At 35.4% G+C, this 15,802-nt stretch overlaps 1 protein-coding gene across 2 annotated transcripts in view; it reads right to left on the bottom strand.

The window, feature by feature from the left end:
- The window catches only part of DMD (dystrophin), an 870,543-nt gene that overhangs the window by 163,882 nt on the left and 690,859 nt on the right, over positions 1 to 15,802 (bottom strand). For both annotated transcript variants that reach the window (XM_053455059.1, XM_053455060.1), the window contains one exon: positions 5,126 to 5,272. In XM_053455059.1, coding sequence (XP_053311034.1) covers positions 5,126 to 5,272 — 147 coding nt within the window. The remainder of the gene's footprint in view (positions 1 to 5,125; positions 5,273 to 15,802) is intronic.

Raw genomic sequence — 15,802 nt, 5'->3', positions numbered from 1 at the left:
TTTTTTTCCGGAAATTTTACATCTCTATCTCAGCCAACCTCCTAATCAAGCCATCTGAACAACCAACAACCTCTACAGTTCTGACTCGACCAACTCTTCCCCTTCCAAGCAGTCCTCTCCCACTGCCTCACCTCCCTTCAACCACGACTAGATTGTAAATTTGCAAGAGCAGGGCCCTATTCTCCTTTTGTACCAGTTTACTATTGTTCATGACTTTAAAGAATTTTACTGACTCTTTTGTAACAGCGCTACGAAATCTGCTGGCGCTATATAAATAAATGTAATGTAACCATTTGTTCTGTAAGGGGCCCCAAAACATCTGATGGTGGCCCTGTTGGGGCATTTACAAGTTAAAAATTCAGGAACTTAAACTTAATTTAAAGATTAGCAGTCTAGATGGGCCAAATGGTACTCATCTATTGTCAAATTTGATGTCCATATATTTGAAAAGTGTATCGATATAAATATAGATCCTTAAAAATGGTAAACAAACATATTAGGGGGATTGGAAATTAGTATACAATGGATCACACTGCTCTGCATTAATTTAGATGGTCATTATGAATCCATTCTTAGCTTCCATTGATTAGAATCTGTAGAATAAACAGCAAAGAGCCTTAGCTTGTTTCAGTATTCTCCTCTCGCATTCCTCCTATGCAAAAAATATTATCTCTGAAGTGTGTTTATTTTTTATCGCCATTGGTTAGCAGGGCAGAGTTTTGCATAGAAGTGATAAAATTGGCAAGGTCATTTAAGCGTTCATACGGCAATAACTCATTGTTTTATCTAAACTGATATCTCAACCAGGTATTCTTTACAGTCTGAGGTTTCAGTGACACAGCAGGTAATAAATATACTGCCAAGGACAATACGAAGACATGTGAGGACAAAACAGATTTAACTATTGGGTAGTTCCGGGATTATAATTCTTTGCGAGTGACGGCCCGATGTGAAACGCAATATAATGCTAAATTCCACGTGAGCATGATAGATTTGGAGGATTTTAGTGTTATGTGCTTACCTATCATTTTTCTTGCAGTAAGTACCAAAACATGAAATATATATGTATATATATATTTTTAAATCACAATCAGAAATAGCACAAGAGAAACCTAAAAGTGATTGAAGGCTGGCTGGCTTGCAGCAGCACCTTGTCTTCGTTTGTGATTAATGGAAGTGCTTTCGATGGAAGGATTATTCTTCCATAAAGGAGAGAAAAGAGAACTTACTACTTTTACATGATCTTACTTTAAGTAAGAAGGATAACCTATCCCAAACAACATGGTGAAAAGCACCAAAAAGTAACAATATGCTGTCCTATTGTAAAATCACCAAATCATCATTTCCTGACATATGAATATTTTGACCTTTTTATTTGAGCATATGTTAATTGTATAAATCTTCTGTCCATGAAATAATCACTGCTAAATTAACTTAATTACAGTCGCAGGTGATGTGCACAGATAACTGCACTTGTTGATGACCTAGAGGTTTCACCAGCCACAGCCTAATTATTATATATGTATACATTATAATAAATGCATTCAAACATATATATATATATATAGATATATATATATATATCTATATATATATATATCTCGCAACAGGTATGGTTCAGGAAAATAAACCAATGCACAAAATTAACATTTAAATGGAACGCTGACATCACATTTTTTATGTGAGAGCCGTCATCTTGCTGCTTAATTGGCTGGTTTGCTCTACAATAATTATAATAAACTCTACAGAGAAGCTATGTTCTAAACAATGTCTAGCCTTGGAGCCTTGTCTGCTAAAACATTGCAGGTAGAGTATAGGAAGCATGTTTCAACTTCCTGGCTGTAGGGGTTTAAAAGTATATTCTGCAGGTAAAGTTCTGGCTATTTCTTTAGTTGATGCCAGAGCTGGAAAGCAGAAATCTGAAAAACGTCAAATGATATATTAAATAAAAATAATAACAGCACAAGTAAAAGATGGCGTCTAGTGCAGGTTTTATTCCAAAATGACAACCATTTTTAAAAGCATATAGAATGTTGCACACAATCCTTAACGATTACTAGATACCATTAGAATAAGCCCCTACAAACAGTCCAGCATATATATATACACAATATCTGTCAATCACCAGCACTTTGTAGAGTGTTTATACCAGATCAATATGGCATACCTTTCAGGGAGCACATCAGGGTATTCACTTGTTCTTCTTTACTTTATAGGAACCTCCTATCAAAAGCGTTCTGACCCAAGGCTCAAGGTCAGATGATTAATCCTTGAGACATGTGAGCACCAAACAAGGTTCTGACTCTTGTTAGTCTGGTAAATAACAGCGAAAAACCTAGAAGAACCTAGAACCTTAAAGTTCTAGGTTGATAAGGTGATTGGCTATACTCTGGTCCCTGAAGATAGATCCACTGACTTATCTCAAAGTACTAACATTAGGCCACCAATGCTTTGTCACTTGCAATACCTTTCCAGGAACATGACCATGATGACAACATATACTTCCATTGGCTCGGGTACACAACAGTCCAGTACACAAATAGTAAATGTTATAATTCATATATACCCCAGTACCAAAGAAGATCAATTTGAAGCACAGTTTTCTGTTTGATTTCTTTGCAATATCATATTATGTTCCAATTGACTTTCTATTTTAATGGGTAATGTCAAGGATGAATAATATCCATTTCTTGTTTAAAGGTGTGAGATAGCAATGTAATTGTGACTTCTGCAAAGATAATTCTTCTCTGTGATTTCGAAATGAGATGACACAAGAATTGTAGCCAAACTCATTCACTTGTCCATGTCACCAAAAAATATATAAATCATGCAATTTAGCAGACTGATGTTCTGAAGAGGATGTTTACATTTACAAATGACAGAAGGATTTATTCCCTTGCTATTTGCCTCAAAACTTGTTTGCAGATACCCCAGGCTACATAATCTACTTTCCCACGGAAATAACAAGATAAACAAGAAGGAAAGGGGTCACAAAAAAAATAGTTTTGATTTTTGACCAGATGGGAAATACAGGTTCCTTACAGACACAGCTCTTGAATTAAAATAGAAATGGTGGCCATATTGACAGAGAAAGCACATAAACACTTAGCAATGTGTAGAACTATTAGTGAGAGAAGAAGTCAGCCAAAATAAAGGATTCCTGCTAAAGTATTAAAATGTGTAGTTATTTTAGAAAATTTCAGTCCTTTGACGTTATGGATTATGCATATTTTACTATATTTTTCTGGTATGCTCATAAAACCGCTTTAATGCAACCAAAAAGAATAATAAATAATTTAGATCCATTAATGTTAATAAAACAAACTAATGTTATTTTTAATTGCATAAAAAATTGCTACTTTATTTTCTAAATGGATTTTTTATTTATGAAGCAGCTTTACAGAATTTCCTCGTGCAGTGGGTTCACTTAGTAAGCCATTGATAATAGCAATTGGTTGCAGGTATTGTAAATTCAACAATACAGCACAATTATATACTTAAGAGAGAGCACAGATTCTAGGACAGAACTTGTCTTAAAGGGGCAGTTATAGGCTTATATGTTTCGGGGACACAAGCAGTATTTCATGCAGTAACATACTCATTCACCATACTAGTGACAGCTGCCCATCTAATAGCAATCAACACTTGCTGTGTGTACTATGCATGAACCTGGGACACTGCTGGCACATGCAAAGGCGATATAAATCAGTAAGTCTTATTTTTTTTTGTTTGGAAAAATACATATTAAAGTAATTACGGAGTGCCTTAATATCCATTCCACTTTAGTAAGGGTGTCAGGCTCAGAAAACTGCCCCTTTAATTGAAATGTTATTCCCATTTCCTATGAGCCAGTAAAATGTATGGAAGCCACACCTGTATAGTGACCTGGGGGCAATCAAATAGTCCGACGGAGGATAGCAGAAAAGAGATAACGGTGGGAAGGTCATTTCTGAGTCCAAGGGCTTTAACATTATGTATATAGATTTCTTCCATAGGGAGCAGGAGAACACTTTTTCATTAAACAGTATGGGTTTTATGCTATATACAGACTTTTACAATAGATTTGACCCCATAAAAATAAACCGCCCTTCAGCACGTGAAATATTCTACACATACAGTATATTTTTAAACAACCAGCTTTGTAGTCCTATTAGTAATTCTTCAAAGGTTGTGAATTGTTTTTATTATAACTTCCCCCTGGTGCCATTTTACCTACCCTAGGAGGTTCTGCCTAAACATACAGTAAACAGCAATGCTAATTATGAACATACTGTTTTGTAAATTAATGTGAAATGATACAGGAGTGAGTTTCAATTAGACCAATAAACATTGTAGACATGCATAAAATAATATAATAAATATGATAATAAAAAAAGAAAGAATAAAAAGTACTCGGGAATAAACTATACAACTATTATGTTTTTTAGAGGCACGATAAATTGTTTTAAACATAGTTACATATACATGAAATATTTTGGATTTTCAATTTTATTTTGAAAGCTAGTTTGCCTTAACTAAAAATATAATGGAATTCATGTGAAAGGCTGTTTATGTAGGAGGCTGAGGTCGAGCTTGTTATGTGTCGCAGTCATATAATCAGCACTGGTAGTGTTTGGGGGCTAGCAAATTGATTTGGGAGAGGTATCACATCAAATACTTTATGGATACAGATGTAGATACTTATTCATGGCAATCAGTTTAATCTGTTTTTCCATACTTTTTCTCCTTTTCTTTTGTGAACATTAAAATCCAGCCTTTTATCATTGATTTGGCAAGGCAAATGTGCATGAATGGGAGCAGATCAGTAAAGAGGGTCTACTAGATCGCCTTCCTAGGAGCCAACTCCCCATCTAGCATAGACCATTGTAAAGTCATTATATATCCTGGCAATGTCTACATTAACCAGATGAAGGTGATGTATCATCAGTTTATATATTTTTTTATACACAGGCACAACACCAACTTGATGCCACGTTTTACAATTAATGCAAAAAATTTTCTATATTTGAAATATAACACCATGTCTAATATGCACACACCACTGCTAAAATAAACTACATTGAACAAAAAAACTCAAGTATCTGATATTTGAATTTGAGTATAATAAAATGTATTTCAGAGTTACCTGCAAAAGATTCCACCTTGTATTCAATTCATTCACACGACTTAAATTGTAAGGTGACAAGCTGATATCTGTTCCAGTGAATCGATGTGCAAGATCATTGACTTGGTTTACATTGTTTTTTATTGGTGCAATTTCTGCTTGGAAGGCCTAAGGGGCAAAAAAAGCAGACTTGTTTATGCAAATTAAGAAAAAAAAGAAAGAAATCAATATAAATGTGTTCAGAAATACACAAGTTCCTGGAATCTGCAATATAGAGTGAATGGTCAATGAAGAGTTTCATAATACCTGTTGTAAATTGGTTCCTTTGTGATTGGGATCACTATTTGCTATGTTGAAGACAAAACCTTCTAAACGTATATTTTTGACAGATTTAAATAATCAAAACACAATTATATTGGGATCGCAAACAAAGTGGGTGAAAGTAATTTTTTTAATGGTTTTATTCCTACAAAATAATCTTCTCAAACCCACTCTGAATTCCCAGTCCACCTATAACCAAAGCCCCCAAAACGATATATAAAAATAACAGCCTCACTTCCAGTCTCATGGTAATGGTAAGGCAGGGAGAGTGGGAGTTTTAATATTGTGATTGCTGTGATCATGATCATGCAACAGCGCTACTGGTTTCAATGGGACAGACACCACAAACCAGTCAGTAGCAGCATGCGTACAGAAGCATGTCACTCACTTAATAGTAGAACTTCCATGACACCATGATTGAGTTAATGTGATCACCCTAACAAATGAAGACTTTAAACATTACTATCGATGCAAAAAGGGTTAAACAAGCAAGAGCAATGTTTACTGCAAGAGTTAACTGTAGTCAATGTCTTTTTGAAGAGTGAGCTACATGCGTGTCTGAAGAAGTATGTCATATTCTGTTGTAATTTGCTAGAATTCTCAAAGGCTTTTATCATTAATTTTATCTTGCTGCCAGTCATACTATTCTAGGTTGTGCTGGCAAGCTCAACAAGATGCAATGCTAATTATGAACTTACTGTTTTGTAAATGAATGTCAAACGATGCAGGAGTGAAGTGCAATTAGAGCTTCCATTTGAGACGAAGCAATCAATAACAGTTGTTAAACAAACACAGACACAGGGACATTGACGACTAAGGACACACTATTGTAAGATCTATTTTATACAAGAAGAGTAGAAGCAAATTAGTATTTGTATCACATTTTTCTAGTTGTTTCTTGTGCACTAAGGATGATACACTTTGATGTGCTCTGCATTTAAACAGTGACAGAGTATTATCTACTTGCTTTTGTCTTCTCCTGGAGTGACAATAGAGTAAACATGGCAGAATTACCCATAAGACAAACTAACCACTGTTTATAATAATAATTTGCAATTTTTACAGAGCTTTTTCCCTGTGAGACTCAAAGCGCTTTACCAACATATAAAAAGACATATAAATACAGGGTTTCTGATGAGCTGACTGAATGCCTAGTAAAAGAGGATCTTTGGCTATTATTTAAAGTTTCTAATAAACTCTTTGATTGAGCGGGGTAGAGGGTTTCAGAGTGTGGGGGCAGTGAGGCTAAATGCCCGGGAACCTGACTTAGTCTTTATTAGACTTGGGCATTTGCATTCGGGAGAACATAAAAACGAACACGAATGTTGCGTTTTCATTCCTCAAACTGAATAACGAACAAACAAATATAGCAGCGGATAAATGTACACGAAGACACACAACACGAAAATATATATATATATATATATATATATATATATATATATATATATATACTAGGCTAGCCTATTAGTTAAGACAAAATCCATAAAATAGTCATAGCTAATCTCCCTGGTCTCTTCCCCCATACAAGTCACTGCCTCTAGCCTGTCTTAAATCTTCCGTAGTAGAGCAGGGGTTAATAGGGGAATCCACAAGGGAGAAAAAGCTAATATTGTTAGAAAAATATATCCCCAGCATCCTAACCCGGAAAAAAAAACATAATAGCATGAGAAAAATAAATCCTTAACACTCTAGCCCAATGCTTGTTTCACTGAGATGTACCTCGGCTTCATCAGGGCAGGGAATCACTAAGCGGAAAATCCGGCTTTGGCGACAGGATTTAAAGGTCTGTAAGAGCGACACTATTGGTCGCTGGCAGTGGGCTCGTCTGGCATCAACCAATGAAGAGTCTGAGCAGCTCCAGCTATGTCAATGCTGTTGCTAACTGTTACAGTGTTATACATTTGTTTCATTCATAGGGTCATTTTATGACTGGGGGACAGCGTTGGATCATTCATATAAATCGCCTGAAGCGAACCTATGAATAAAACAAATGTATAACACTGTAACAGTAAGCAGCAGCAATGACATAACTGCATTCACACTAAAGAATGAATGGGAAAGGGCAGCTGCTCTTCATTGGTTGATACCAGACGAGCCCCCTGTCTGTGACCAATAGAGTCGCTATTACAGACCTTTAAATCCTGTCGCCAAAGCCAGGTTTTCGCTTAGTAAATCCCCGTCCTGATGAAGCTGAGGTGCATCTTGACTAAACGAGCGTCGGATTAGAGTGTTAGGAATCTATTTTTCTCACACTATTAGCTTTTTTCTCCCTCTTTGAAATCATTTTTATTTATAATTTATGATAACCTTATGTACATCCGGGAATATTGTATATACATTTTAACAACATGAGAAAACATTGTAGTAGGATTTGTTAGTCAGCAGACCTAGAGTATTATATATTTTTTAATCATATCCTTATTTTACATTCACGAACTGCGAAATGGTGAGGTCATGTTCTTTAAAAATGGTGGCTAAATGTCCATAATATTTAGAAAATTTTATGAAAACAATGTTTATGGAATATTTAATGAAGATTGAATATGACACAATATCAATGAAATATATTAAGATCTTATATCATAAATAGTATATTTACAAGACGTGAAGTATCAATAAATGGAGATTAAATAGATTAAAGCAGATTAGTACCGCTAATCCCCTTTGTGGCACTGGATTTAGAGGAAGCCTAGTGTGAAATAACTTTCATATAGCATTAGTGTGTAAATGTGATCAATGATTATGACTGTGTATGAGGAGCATTTGTGAATGTTAGGGCCCTAATATCCTGTCAAAATAAAATGTGTTCTTCCATTCTCCTTCGGGCAGTTATTAAACTGCTGGAATCAAGCTTGTTACTTTTCTTGGTGTGTGGATGTTTGAATCATTTGTTTAATTTATTTGGGCAGCTGTCATAAGAAATACAACTGATAAGCTGCTTATTGTTCTGTTACCTAGAGAAACTCCCGTACAGAACAAAAATAAGTAGGTAATTAGGTACTCATTAGATCACCAATCTGTCTTGTATGCCTTCTCTATAACATCCAGGTTGTCAATGTGAGATGTTTCTCCATTATAGTTTTTGGAGTAAAGTTGGAATATGTTTGACGATATTTGTAATAATCACTGTAAATAACATTTTGTTAGGAAAATATATAGCAATCCATTTCTTAACCTAGTGTCAAAATGAAATATAATTCTCAAGCTACTCTGTTTGAAAAGGGGGCCAGTTGAACAACTTTTTGAACTATTAGGTAAGTTCATAACTGCCAACAATTAGGGTAATACTAATATTTATGTCTCACATTTATAAATATTTATGTTGAGCGGCCCAGCTTCCCAGTGATCTCATGTGCATATAAGTTGTCTCTACCCCTCAACGTTTACTCCTGATCCCGTGTCCTTCTGTCTGATAGCAGGATAGCAAGTCCTGGGTTTTGCCTGTTCAAAACTTTTGCAATTGAAACTGTAAACGGCTCAGCTTGGGAAGGTCACGTCTTGATGGGAGCTGATGTGCAGAACTAGAATGGTCTTAGGCAGACCTTAAATATATATAGGAACGTCATGATAAGGTCAGCTATTATGTGTCTGCTGAGTAATTAAATCCAGTTTATCTAGACGCTCATCAGCAAAAAAAGATTCCCATTTCCCTCATTATGTTTCTGGCTCTACCTTGTCCTATTTCCAATTTAATTGCATCATTGTTATGAATTAAATTATTAGGATATATATGAAATGTTATCTCTGTTGTTATTAGTATCTAGTCATTTGTAATGATTGTATAACATAGTTATATCTGGAAAAATATTAAGGTCAATCAATTGTTGAAACTTCGGCCAGCAATGGCTGCACATCATTTTAAATTGCCTATATTCCAAATACCCATTGCTATTGTTATTTAAGTACTGCAGCAAGTAGCAGAGCTAGGTAACTAGACTTCAATAGGTTTTGGAGCCAGTTACATGGAACATTTTGTTCCCAAATTACATCTATGACCATGTTTGTCAAGATAAATGTGAGATGGTATATAGCGGAAGAAAATGTATATGTTATGTAAAAATACAAATCTACAGCACACTTACTGCCTTAAACAGATTACTCAGAATCAGAGAATAAATATTATCAATGTTGTTTACAATAGTATAAATTTTGTTAAACAACATATTGCAGGGCTTGGCAAACCTCGGGTGCTAGGTCACCATGGCGACTAGAAACCACTTCCTGGCAGGGTTTTATAGGGTTGCCATCATGAATCTGGCACCCTATGTTTTCCTGTGGGGACATGGGACCCAGCGAGTTCACGTAATGCACGGCACTCGTCTTACTGCGCTCCCAATGGCAGAAGATAGGCAGGGGGTGGCTGGTCTTCACATAGTAAGGGGATGGGGGGTTATGTGAGTGTGTATGTGTGTATGTGTATAGTGCCAGAGTTAGTGTGTATGTGTGTATATGTATAGTGCTGGAGTCAGTCTGCAAGTGCGTGTGTATACTGAAGTGTCAGAGTCAGTATGTATAAGTACAGTGCTGGAATCAGTCTGTGAGTGTGTGTATACTGTAGTATCAGTGAGTATGTGTCTAGATGTACATTGCTAGATTAAGTATGTGTGAAAATGTATAGTGCCAGCGTCAGTATGTCTACGGTACTGTAGTGCCAGATTCAGTGTGTATGTGTCTGTAGTGCTAACAGTGTGTAATTTTATATATATGTATAGTGTTAGCCAGCGGAGGTGTGTATGTGTACATGTGTATAAGAGTGTGATGCTAGCCTGTATGGTGTTGTTCATGTTACAGTATGGCAGTAGCATGAGTGTGTATGTCAGCATATAGTATTAGAGCGTGTGTATTAGTGTATGGTGTTAGCTTGTGTGTACATGAGCATAGAATATTAGCGTGTGTGTTACTGTAAGGTGTCACAGTGTATAAATGTATGTTTGTGTATCGCAAGGCTCAACAAACCCAGAATAAAACTAAAACAAAAACAGTTGGCTCCTAACTTTTTTCACTGGCTCCTAGAGCCAAACCAAGAGTTGATGGCAAAATCCCCATTGTTAATCAGCTACCAGGTGAACTTGTCTTTGATCTTCTTATTTCTTTTATATGTGTAAGGCTACCAATTAGATTCAAGGGGAGCAATGAGAAAGTATAGAACTTTAAAATGTAGGATTTTGCAAAGTTATAAATAATGGACTTGTGCATTCAGATTCGTACAAACAGCAAATGTTACAAAATTTCTATATTTTCTCAATTTGTACCAAACTCTGAAAACAAGGCAAAACCACCTCAGGAAACGAACAAAACAAAGCAAAAAGCTCTTAATTGGCAAAGCTTCAAGTGACATCCTCCAGACTGGAAGCTCCAACATTTAGCCCGAAGATACCCGTAAACTTCCACAAAAATGCTGGAGCTACCCGTGACATGCTCTCCCCCAATTGGAAGATCGGGGGAGAGGGTGTGCCCGGAAGCTCTGCCATTTTTCCAGAAGATAATCTACTGTGAACGTCTCCAAATGAAGGATGTCACTGGAAGTGCTACCATTTTGTGGAAGTTCACCGGGAGGTCATGTCCGCAGAGATGTGGACAAAGAACGAAGACGGGAGAGAGGAACAAAGAAGATAAAATGGATGCATACAGTAGCATGTCGGCAGAGATGGTAGGGAGACATTCAGAGAGTGTGAGTGAGAGTTAATGTGGGTAATGTTGGGCAACACATTTTCAGACAAAATGGATAGGCAGTAAAATAAATGGGCCAAAAACTAACCCAAACATTTATCTAAATGGTTATTGTAGTGACAGCCATCTTAACATAACGACACTACTTTTCTCAGAGTCAATTCAATGCATGTTTAATAAATATAGACACAAGTAAAAATATTATATGTCATTTTTTTTATGTACTTGCATGAATTACTATATCATATATATATATATATATATATATATATATATATATATATATATCTTGCCACAAAGGGGACACAAATTGCAACAAATACAATATAAAATAAAATAAATAAAATTCATACTAATTAAAATGTCATAAACTTCTTACAAAAATGCTTATGTAGGGCAAAAAAAGTAAGATACAATATAATTTATTGGATAGGATATGTTAATATATCACAATTTATACATATCTAGTAATACCTGAGTAGTTACACTGTAAACTTATCAGCTCTGTAAGGCCACCATGTCATTCTGCATACTGAGTTTGAAGAAAACGGTAACATGAATAGCAAAACCATTTATTTTGTACAGAGAGACACACCTCTACAGAGAAGATGGCTTATTCCCATAGGTCCTACTACCTCGCAAATTCATCTTCTCAAAATAGGTTTTCGGTGTACTTTACATTCAACAGAGGGCCTGAAGAATGTTGAGTATTTTACACTTATATATAAAAAAGGATCTTAAAATATTAACGTGAAGGGAGAAAAATACATTCTCTGCCCTTCACGCTTTTCCCTATCCATTGCAAGCAAACATACTTTCTTTAAAAAAGGTAATTGAGGTCTGACACATATCAGATGAATAATAACATGATGTGCACAGGCATGGACAGCTTTTGTAATTCTAGTAATCTTGTTATTTTCTAGAATATATTTTTATAAAATTCAAAAGGAGATTTCTCAATAGCGGGTGCCCCTGAGGCGTTCTGAGGGCAGACACTAAGCCACTGTGAAGTAATGGAGAAGTTATCAGAAATGCAGTGCCATACTCCTATCAAGGCTGGAAAACACAGCAAAATCACAAGTTAGACTTATTTTTCACGTAGTTTTTTTTAACCATTTCCAGAAGGCTTTAATACTATTCTGTTATCTAGTTTAAGTAACAAAAGTCTCCAATGCCCTTTAATATGTTTTAAGTAGATTAAGCTGTCTGACCAGTTAAAAAGGGTGTTGACAAAGACCATACCAAATATGTAGACTTGCTTTCTTGTAAGTGCAACTAAGGCAGAAGAATTCCATATGGCGAAGAAACCAAGGGGTTCTACCTTTTATCTTTAACACCTGGCCAATATACTAGATATTGTAGGCTATTCTTTACTGTATATTACAGTATTAAGTTTGGATATCTGTTCTAACTCTTGACTACTGGTTGGTAGGTGAGTAGGCTTAATTCTGGTGAGTTCTTGCATTCACCTTAAGCGAGTCTTTTTCCATAAGAGCAGAATCCATCTTACTGCAAAGGCTCAGTCACAGTGAGCAAGGATTTCCTTCCCATAGTGAATTAAGTTTATACCAACCTGATAGAAAGAGCTAACCAAGATGGTGAGATCAAATGCACACCTTGTGTTGGACCTCCAGATGGTGTCTCTCTTATATTACTGCCCTAGTAACTACTACAAATGTGCTGTGACTAGTACTATTTATGTAAAAGGATAAATGATCTATCTACACCAAAGCCATAATCCAAACATAGGGAACAACATAGGGGGCTGCCTATGGTTGTCTCCCATGTGGACCCAAGGACTTTTGAGAGAGGTCTGATAACCCAACACATAAGCCAGTTTACAGCTGCAGCCTGTGAAAATTTTTTTGTGCATACACTTTGCACTTATATATATCACTGAAAGCATTAAAACACCATTTAATAGTCAATGCAAAAATATGTGTGTGTGGGGGGGTTATTTTTGCTCCATGAAGGAGACGTTTATTTTTCAGGGAACGTTTAGCTTTTTTGTTAAATGTATAAAATCCTAGAACCAATTTGCAAAGTCAATTTTGTTTTATTCCCATTATACCAAAGCAATTGTCTGCTTCATATAGTGAGCCCAGCTCTTTATATTGCTATACATGGACTCCAGGGAGACAGAATAGAGTAATCAGTGCAAACAAACTAGTAACATTATCCATTAATGCAACAATGTTGACTTAATAAAAATGCAATTTGCCCTAAAATTAATTTTGCAACAGCTTATGTTTTAATTAGCGAACTCTAATAGTGTAAATAACAGTATGAAAGCAAAAGGTTAATTCATTGTCATCGTCTGTGCATGATGTGTTTCCTAATTACATAATTATATTATAGATTTCTTCTCTTACATACTTTACTATGGTAAAGCTTATATTGTTTTCTCAAAGTAACAGGAACGCAAGCAGAATTAAAGCAGACAAAACATTATTTTAAATGAAGACCATTATGAAATTTATATTTTATATTTTAATCAGTCTTGTTTATCAAATGTATTCTATAAAAAGGTGTTTCTAGCTAAACAAGCTCTAGAGCAACTAATGCTTTAGAAATGGTTATCATTGTTACAGAGAACCAATAACTAACTGCAATGGAATGACTATACTATAATAAAAAAAGAATAGCACAAATTGACTAAACATTGGAAAATAATGTGAAACAAAAAACTACAATTCTAATTGATTATACTTATATTCTTGTGTCGCTCCCTTTTATGTAAATGTCATGCTTTTCATGCTGTTCATGGTTATGCACCTATACATTCACTTTGTAAAATAACTGATGCTGTGCTGGAGTTGTTGCATGCAGAGATGCATCTGCACAGGTATTTTTATTCTTGTTCTCTAAAAAAAACACTGAAACGTCTTGCTACGTTTTGGTCTCCCTCGCTCACTTTGTGTCTGTAGGTCATTGCATTGCACGCAGAGATCAAACGCGCTTTAGTGTTGTTTTGCCTTTCTTTTAGTAAACGCCTTCTGGACCTTATTGACAATTTTAAAGATTTCACAGCCCACTGCTACTTTGCCACACAAGGTACTAAACTGATTTTGTGAAAGTGACATGGGGGTTGAAGCTAGATTCTATAGCATGGAAAACAAAGGAGTAAGAATCACAGAGAAGCGCTAATAGATAAAAGGAGACAAATATTCTCCTACTGTACGTACATATCTATCTATCTATCTATCTATCTATCTATCTAACTATCTATCGTGTAAATAAATAAAATATATAGAAAATAAGTAAACTTGCAATTATGTACTCACAAACAACCAGAAGAAGAAGAGGGCTTATTATATACTGTATATCCATTTATTTCTTGAAATTTATATTTGAAACTCTTTGGGGTGCACTCACTAATTCCCAATGGGAATTCCATCCACAACTTCAACCACCAGTTTTATGTTCCTCACTCATTTGGGTTTAGTTTGTTAACCCTGCCCATGAGGTTTAATATTCTGCATTGAGACCATTGCACGAGGTTCAATGTATTAAGTAACAAAATGGGACACCATTTGAAAACAGGAAGACTAACAATAATCGATAGACTAATTTTGTGTACTTCTGAACCAATTATCACAAAATATATCCTATCTTTAAAGCATCCTTAAGAGGGAAATATTTTTTTTTTGAAGGAACGACTTGTGAATTAAAGTGGGACAATTTATAATTCAGATTGATTATAGACTTTGATGCAGACAGATGGAGTTCAGATAAAACTAAAAAAGATCTTATATACACTTCAAAGCATGCTAAGCGTTTGTCTGAAACAATTATTTCCCGATAGTGTCTACAAAGGCACTGTGGGAATGAGCAGTGAGAAAAAACCTCCAGCCCTATTTATGTTAGCAGATGCTTGCCTATCTATGCAAATGGAAATTTATTTTAATATAATTCTTGTAGTTGGATTGTGACCATCTGCACTGATTAAAAAAAGTATCTTCCTGTTTTCATTTTCCAAACTAAAGTGAGATCCTTAACTTTTCTAGTTTGTTCAAACAAAAAAAAGAAAAAAAATACTTTACATATGACCCATACACAGTAAATGATTTCTCTTAAAATGTGCCCGTTAGTTTAGGCCTCCTGCACTTCTATAAATAACATGTCGCAAGTTTCTGCTTTGGTTGTCAGAATAAATGGTCCAGGCGCAGACAAAAAGCAGACATAAGCTTTCATTTTCTGCTATTCTAAGGTAAACCATTATTAATTCTAAAACTTATACATCCCCCTTAATCTCCTCGCTTCTGAAGATATAATTTATTTCCTTAAAGTGATTTACTTTTCAGGTAGTCATTAAAGTGAAGATCTTGCTGAAGAATACAATTGTAGACAATATTTTAGCTTTGCATAAGTAGTTTAGTAAAGTTTGATATTTCCCTGTTGTGAAAGTAGTCTGTAATACTAAGTATTCTCCATGGACTTTAACCACCAATATCAATTTTGACTTTCTTTGTCTTTTCTGTGTTTATTTCTAATCTTCCCCTTCTCAGCCAAGCTATCGTTCTGTAAACAAACCTATATAGGTTCCTTACAACTACATCACCTAACATAATCATGAAGAACCTCACTGCTCTTAAATTGCCTACTGCCCCATCTACAAGAAGTAACACATTCATCAGTCCAAACACATCAAAACTCTTTTCGGTACCTCGGTTCTTGAGTAACTGCTGTTGATACACTCTATGT

This window comes from Spea bombifrons, chromosome 2 (genome assembly GCF_027358695.1).
Source record: "Spea bombifrons isolate aSpeBom1 chromosome 2, aSpeBom1.2.pri, whole genome shotgun sequence".
In the NCBI taxonomy this organism is placed as follows: Eukaryota; Metazoa; Chordata; class Amphibia; order Anura; family Pelobatidae; genus Spea; species Spea bombifrons.
Note: the sequence above shows the minus strand (reverse complement) of the source record. Positions and strands in the feature narration are given on the sequence as shown.